At 37.4% G+C, this 7,978-nt stretch overlaps 1 protein-coding gene across 1 annotated transcript; it reads right to left on the reverse strand.

Annotated features, from left to right (window-relative positions):
* Positions 1-335: 335 nt before the first annotated feature.
* On the reverse strand, positions 336-7,846 carry LOC121961723 (tetraspanin-9). Its single transcript, XM_042511782.1, has 9 exons — positions 7,643-7,846; positions 5,957-5,995; positions 4,858-4,938; positions 4,459-4,650; positions 4,090-4,164; positions 3,262-3,363; positions 2,891-3,022; positions 1,754-1,837; positions 336-742 (listed from the first exon to the last, which is right to left on the reverse strand). The coding sequence occupies exons 3-9, from the start codon at positions 4,918-4,920 to the stop codon at positions 671-673; spliced, it is 720 nt and encodes a 239-aa protein (XP_042367716.1). The 5' UTR covers positions 4,921-4,938; positions 5,957-5,995; positions 7,643-7,846; the 3' UTR covers positions 336-670.
* Between the last annotated feature and the right edge of the window lie 132 nt (positions 7,847-7,978).

Consider the following 7,978-nt stretch of genomic DNA (forward strand, 5'->3'; position numbering starts at 1 on the left):
CAAAAAATGTCAAAAAAAGGGTTGAAAACAACATTAAGTTGCATTACGAGACTTCATAGTATAGCATGTTGAAAAAAACAGCCAAAAAAAAGTATAGTAAGTCGAAAAATGCCAAAATACGTCATGTCAAAAAAGGGCCGAAGACAACACAGAATTGCATGTCGAGAGACATCATGGTATATCATGTTGAAAAAACGGCCAAAAACATCACAATATAGGATGTTGAAAAAATGACTGAAAAGTCTTACTGTAGCACGTCGTTCAGATTTCAGATTGAAGGAACAAAAGATTTAAAAAAAGTAAAGTGGTCAGTGAGTAATTATAAATCCAAGAGACAACATTCAATTATATTTATGAAGAGTGCTTTTAGTCAAGATGTTAGTACATTATAATAATTTTATGTAAATAGATCCAGAGAAGGTGTCTTCTTGCCATAGGCATGGTCTTTAACAACCAAATACTCAGTCCTTTATCTTTGTTTGGATTGTCAGAGGCAAATCTCAGACATTACAATACAAATGCTACCCATTAGAAACACTAGTTCAACAGATGGAAAAAATGTGAGATAAAAGGGTTTAGTGGCACATACTGTAACTGGCTTGTTTTTTCTGTGACAAAAAGGTGAATATGTAACTAATATTAACACGTTGGAAAAATTGTGTTAATCCCGTCAGGCTTCATATTTCTTTCCTGCCCGGTGGATCTGTTGGTAAAGCGTCATCGAGAAAGCCATACCAAGGAGCTGGGAAGACAAAAAAACAACCAAAAACCATGTCAACAACAGAGTACAGTCGGTCAAAAAAAAGTCAAAATATGACATTTCAAAAAAGGGCACACAAATGAAACTAATGCAGTCTGAGAGTTTGAATAAACGCTTGATAAAAGCTGCTTACTTGCATGACCAACACACACAGCATTGGTTCCCAGAGGGTGTTTGTTGTAATCCAAAAAAAGTCATACTACAGCATGGGGTCAAAAATGGGGTCAAATAAAGCATATCATTCAAAATGACAAAAATTTCATACTTTAGACGACCATAAGGGCATAAAAAAGGCAAACTCTGGCAGGCATTCCAAAATGCCATAAAAAGTCATACCATACCATGTTGTTTAAATTAGCCTAAAAAAGTCATACTATACCATGAATTTATATTAAATTTAGTGCAAATTTCATTCGAACTCGCACTAAAAAGTGAGACTATATCATGTTGTTCAAAATTGCACCAAAATGTCATATTAGAGCATGTGGTTTACAACGGCATGAAAAAGTCACGGTACAGGATGCCATTCAAACAGGAAAACTGTCGTCCAAAATATCATGAAAACGTCATACCTTAGTGATTAATCTAAAATAGTGTGAAGATGTTTTACAATACTAGTTGAAAACAGCATAAAAAAGTCATAGTATGTCTTGAATAAAAGCTTAAAAAATACAGATGATAGCGTGTGTCGAGGAAAACAACAGGTAAAGAGTCATACTTTAGTATGTTGTCCAAAATAGCATAAAAATCATACAGTATGCATTGAAAACAGCATAAACAAGTCATGCTATACCATGTTGTCCAAATACGCATAAAAGGTCATAGCATACTATGTCAACCAAAATATTATAAAAAAGTCATAGTATATGTTGTCCAAAACAGCATGAAAAAGTTAGACAATAGCACGTCATTCAGAACAGCAAAGAAAAGTCATAGTTGTCCGAGGTAACATGAAAAGTCAGACGATGGTTTGCTTGATAAACAGCTGCTCACCTGTATGACCAACACACACATGGCAATGGTCCCGAGAAGGTGTTTGTTGTCATCCAGCCACTCCTCCACCTTCTCATAGCAACCCTGAACACAGACACCAACAGCAATTTGGAAGAAAAATGCTTCACATCAGAAAGGCAGAGAGACTCCACAGCTCTTTCATTTGTTTGAAGTTATTCAGACAATTATGTTTCTCAGAATCAAAAACATTCCAGGCCTTGCAAAATGCAAAAAATAAAACTGTAAATGATGTAAACGTGAAGAGCCATGCCTTGTTTTTTTAATCTTGTCTCTACTTGTGTATACTGTGGCGTCTTTTGGGTCAGATTACCTGTGATTATGTCTGATAGACACACAGGAATGTCGTAAAAGCTCACACGGTGAAAAGTGCCTGTTCTGGCACAAACTTCACTACAGAAACTGCATCGTCTGATGATTTTTGTCCACTAACAAAGAATAACTTGAGTGTGTGGTTATCTTGATTTTCCTGTTTGAAGGAAAAGTCTGATATTTTTAGAAATGTACTTCATGGATTTCTTGGCAGGAGTTACATAGAAGTCGAGGATTGATACCACTGATTCTGCACAGGGACCATAAAACTGTAACAGCAGCCTGTTAGCTTCAAATACAGGCTGTAAACAACAAGCCTGGCTCTGTCTAAAGGTGAAGCAAACCTAAAAGGGCCTAAAAATGTCATACAAGAGCATGTCGTCCAAAATTGCCAAAAAAAGTCACAGTATAGCATGTTGTCAAAACTGGCACCAAAAAGTCATAACAGAGCGTGTCATCCTAAATGGCACAAAAAAGTCATAGAAGGGCATGTCCTCTAAGATCGCACGAAAAAGACATACCGCAGCATGTCGTTCAAAACGGCTTAAAAAAATGACTCACTTAAGAAACATCTTTTCACTGCGATTTAGACGTGCTAGTCAGCTGATGTTTTTTAAACATCTGGACTGAGATAAACTAAGATTAGATTAGATTAAACGTCTTCTGGCTGTAGCTTCAGAGCGTTATCGATCAGCTCACAGCAAGAACGCAAATAAGTGTATTTCACAAAATGCTGGACGACTTCTTTAGATTTTGAAAGAGTGCCACTTTGGTAATAATTTTAAAACTTTACATAAACACACTCACCCGTGTCCAGAAGGTGTTGGATGCGTTGCGTCCACAGCCGGGGTAAACCTGCTGGCAGCAGCGGTCAGGAACCACGTTTTCATGCAGCGCGATATACCAATCATTGTGGTTGGTCACTCCACAACAGCGCCACTAAAGTACAGGCAGGACACACGGAAACAGTCAAAAAGATTTTTTTTTGCTGAACAAACTTAATTTAAGACTGAGTGCATTAAGGGATTATAATTAGAGACGGGGGTTGTTAATTTTTATAGATTAAAAAAATTCAGTTGAATTGTCAAATTCAGTTAAAGTTGGACTTAAAAACTCAAGTTAACTTTCTAACATGCCATATAAAACGAATTATTAAATAATATTGTTGAAATGTATACCTCTCCCTGTATTGTGTTCCATGCATCCCTCAGGCCGGCGTTGTTGTCGGTGTTGTACAGCACCAGCCCTTCTTTCAGGTCCAGTCTGGCATTTTCGCTCACCTGCACAAACAAACGTGCATCATGATATGTGGGCAAAAAAAGGCAGCTTTATTTGTAATGCACATCTCAGACAACAGGGCAATTCAACGTGCTTTACAGAGCAATAAAATATAAAAACATACAAGCTACAGATTAACAATAAAAGAGTAAAGACATAAGATTTAAAAGGGAAAATCAATTACTAAATTAATTAAAAATAAAAGTTAAAAAGTTAAAAGTTAAAAAAAATCATTAAAAATAGCAAAAGTTCAGAAAAGAGGTAAAACGATTATTTAAAATTATATAAAAACAGTTTTAGATTAAGTATGTAGTCATGAGCGGCTGGAGCAGGCAGTGAAAAAAAAGAAATGTTCTCAGCTCTGACTTAAAAGTGATCAGAGTCTCGGCTTGGCGAACATCATCTGGGAGGTTATTTCAGGTTTGTGCTGCACGATAACAAACCGTTGCTTCGCCGTGTTTAGTTCTGACTCTCGGGACGATCAGCGGGCCGGCCCCTGATGTCCTGAGGGCCCTTGAAGGTTCACATGTCACAAGCACGTCAGAGAAAAATGTAATTCTCTGCAGGATTTTGGGACTGGACTAATGTGGTCATATTTCCTAGTTTTTGTCAGGACTCTCGCTGCAGCATACAGCAGCAGTTTGTCCTGAAAGGCCTACAAACAGTCACTTCCCTGCAGCTGAAGATGATTTGTTAATAAATATGAACGTTCCCACACGCAGTCTTACCTTGTCGGTGTAGACGAAGAACAGGATGAGGAGGATGAGTTCGGCCAAGAGGATGATCAACAGAACGATGAAAAACTGAAGAAAACAAAGAAAGGTGTCGCATTAAAAAGGCTTCAATGTGGGAAGAAAAGCGCAATTTATTATTCATTTATGTGAATGCAAAACAAATACATGCGAGCTCACAATTTTCATTTTTAGCTTTTACATGTATATTACAAAAAAAAACCCTGATCATGTTACCTGCTCAATAATATCTGTATTAACGTTTAAAAATGAAATCTAGTTTAGAAGTGTTAAGACAAAACAACCTGAAGACTTCACTCAAACACCACTACTAGTGATGCATGATGGGTACTGTAGTATACTCACACTCAGAAGCAGACACTTGTTCTCCTTGATGGCACCAAGGCAGCCCAGGAACCCCGTCACCATGACAACGGTGCCGAGGGTGATGATGAGGTTGGCGGCGGAGAGCGAGGGGAAGGAGGGCGACAGGGTGGCAAAGCTGCCCTGAGACACGGACAGCCACACGCCCACACCCAACAGGCCACACCCACCCAGCTGAAAAACACACACAAACAAACACACACACACACACACACACACACACACACACACACAGGAAACTCAGACACTTCCTGTTGATTTGATGATAATAAAACACTTTAATTGGTATGCTGATCTGACTACTGATTAACGGTAACAGTTTCTAACTCTGTGTGTGTGTGTGTGTGTGTGTGTGTGTGTGTGTGTGTGTGTGTTACTTACCCAGAAGAGCAGGTTGAAGAGAAAGAGCATGTACTTAACGCAGCAGATGCAACCACGAGCCATGACGAATCAACACGGGCACTTAAAGATAAAAAAGATTTTTTAAAAATTGAAAAATAACATTCAAGTGTAAAAAAGTATAACGAAATAATAGCGCCTGCTGCGCTGGCAGTACATCGAAATAACATTGTCTTTAGGTCAGTCAAACTTCAGCACTAAAAGTCAGTAAATAAAAGCATAATACAGTATGTCATTAAAATGTGAGGAGACAAAAGTTATGGAATAGCATGTTAAAAAATGTCATTGTATAATATGACGTACCAAATAGCATTAAAAAGTCATACTATAGTAAGTCGTCAAAAAAAGCAAATGTGAAGTACTTCAATCAAATATATGATTACAAAATCACAGTATAGTATGTCAAAATGTTTTTATAAAACAGCCATAGTACAGTATGTCATTAAAATATGATGAACATGTCACAGTATAGTATGCCATAAAAAATTCATAGTATAGTATATATAATATGCCCAAAAAAATCACACTATAGTGCACCATAAAAACGTGATGAAAACGTCATAGTTTGTCCAAAAAAAAAATTGGGATGAAAAAGTTACAGAATGGGATATAATGTGACTTTAAACGTCATTTTTTAATGTGCCATAATATGTGATGTATAAAGTCTTTGCAGAGTAAACCAATAAAACGCGATTTAAGACGCTCAGTATGGTATGTCATAAAAACGCCACAGAAAAATCACAGATGACTTCAAATCTAGCATGATATTATTATCAATTCATCAACTTTACATACTTTTAAGACCCCATAACACACACCATGGATATGAGATCATGTCGTACATCATAATAACTGGTTAGGGTTAAGTGGTTTTAAGGGAAACGGCATAATTTATGCTTTTTTTGCAACTTCTTTCATCTGTTGGAAGTTGTTTGTGTCATAACAATCACAAAGAAGTTGTCGTACTGCAGTTCACCAACCTCTCTGTTTCCCGTTACATCAGCCTGACTGTAAACATGTTGCTCTCCCTGCAGAGTCACGCTAAAACCACACAAACACAGCAAGGAGGAGGTTAACTTACCGCTTCAGCTAACAGAACGGAGAAGCTTTGGTGGCGTACCTGTAACACAGAAGTAAACGCAAACATTAACACTGTACTGTAAACTGTGTACAAGCTGTCATAGAGAGGAAAACTTAACATTTACAGACAGAACTATCGAGTTATAAGTTGTTTTTTAATAAATAAAATGTTTATATGAGCACTCTTCCAGCAAAATTTAAAACGCAAGACTGAAAACTGACTCACAAACGTATCATGTCTTGAAAGTGTCAATAATTTTGGTAAACACTGAAGGAGGGAAACAAGAGTTTCAGTGTTTTAATGATTGTTAATTTGAATGTGTCATGCAGGACATCTGGCTTATACTGCATGAAATTTTAAGACAACACTCTTTATAAGACATGCATCTTCCAGTAATACATCACTTACAAAATCATGTTAAATTCTTATGCCTTCAATTGATATATTTATACAGAAAAAATATACTGTACACTGTAAAAATAACTATTACATAACTTCAGTTTATCCTGATGATAAAGGAATTTGTTTCCACGGATATCAAGTTTTCATTTTAAAAAACAAACCTTTAGATAGTACTAGATTAATAATAGTATGTAATATATGTATATGATCATCTATTGTGTAAATGTTGGCCAGTTAATAACAATACAGTTGCTGTAGTCCTACAGAAACGCCAAATATATCCTAGTATTTGAATTAGTAGTATTAGTTTTACCTTTTTGTAAACCACAGAGCACTTACAATTGGTGTCTTGCTGAGTGAGTATCTCAGATTTAAGGGATCTTATCAGAAATGTTTAGAGCTGCAGTGATTAGTCAATAAACTGTCTACTAACAGAAAGTTAATAGCAAACTGTTGATAGCAGATTAATCGTTTTTCTTCATTTAGAAGCAAACATGTTTTTAAAAAAAGGGGACTTTTAAAAAGTCTTTTTTAAAAAAGATTTTGTGGCTTCTTTGGAGACATAGACTACATTTTCACTTCTATTCAGAGGAAAATACTGTACTTTTAATCCCATAACACTTAAATGTATCTATGTATTATTTTATATTTATATAAACATCACGTAAGGCTCCGGGTAACTGCCACTGCACTTTTCACAGACCAAACTATAAATAGACAAAAGAAAAAAACTCAATCCATAACAACTAGCATTAGGTGCGCTTTTCCTTGTAATATGAGTATTTCACAGTGTGTTATGAGTACTTTTACTGCAGTGGAGGATCTGAATACTTTCTCCACCACTTTGCAATTCCCTTGAAAGTCCATCACGAAAGACAAGGCTGAATTAACAACCAAAGGAAAATGTACTAAACGTACTATGAAGTACTTAGAGTATTAGAAACAGAAGCATTTATGCAAAACGACAGTAAATACTGATTATTTCTGGATAAATGTGTTTTTTTCGGGATAGTCGGAGTATCTTTCTGCTGAGGCTCGGCGTGACGTCACTGGACTGAACTACAGTATGCGGTTTTTCAAAAGTTTGCGACAAAAACACGCAAAAAAGACCCAAAAGTCACCACTAAATCCACTTATTTTTAACTTTAGCGACAAGAAAACAAGTTAATGTTCATGTACAGACAACTAAAAGCCCGAAATGAAAGCTCAGGCCGTGATTGTTTTCATGTCCACGCCAAGAGGGAAAGGCGAAAAAAAGAGGGACAGTTAAGCTAGTTTTCGTACCGCAGGCTAAGAGCTCATCCTCCCGCTAACGTCTCAAGATTCAGCCGCTGAAGACGCTTCACATGCCGGCTTAACTCCAGCTGCTTTCCGGTCACAGCATCACCCGGTGTGGAAACATAAATCCGATGGTTGTAAATGTTTGTGGGGTCGCTTTGAAGTTTCGTCGATGGCTGGACAGTAGGAGGAGGACGCCGAGGAGGAGGGAAGAGTCTCCGGAGGGGGCGGAGCTCCGAGGAGGAGGGACCCGGGAGAGGAGGCGTGTCTGCCGGCGCTGGAGGGAAGGACCAGCCGGGCAAGGACCCTGGATGTGTAAATATGTCCGATAAAAATAGAACA

This window comes from Plectropomus leopardus, chromosome 22 (assembly GCF_008729295.1).
Source record: "Plectropomus leopardus isolate mb chromosome 22, YSFRI_Pleo_2.0, whole genome shotgun sequence".
Classification (NCBI taxonomy): Eukaryota; Metazoa; Chordata; class Actinopteri; order Perciformes; family Serranidae; genus Plectropomus; species Plectropomus leopardus.

Excerpts from the sequence above, each read along its gene's own strand:
- LOC121961723 (XM_042511782.1), bottom strand. The coding sequence starts at position 4,920 with ATGGCTCGTGGTTGCATCTGCTGCGTTAAGTACATGCTCTTTCTCTTC. Across the intron at positions 4,651-4,857 it reads TCTTCAACCTGCTCTTCTGG|CTGGGTGGGTGTGGCCTGTT; the intron begins GTAAGTAACACA and ends TGTGTTTTTCAG. Across the intron at positions 3,023-3,261 it reads GGAACACAATACAGGGAGAG|TGGCGCTGTTGTGGAGTGAC; the intron begins GTATACATTTCA and ends CCTGTACTTTAG.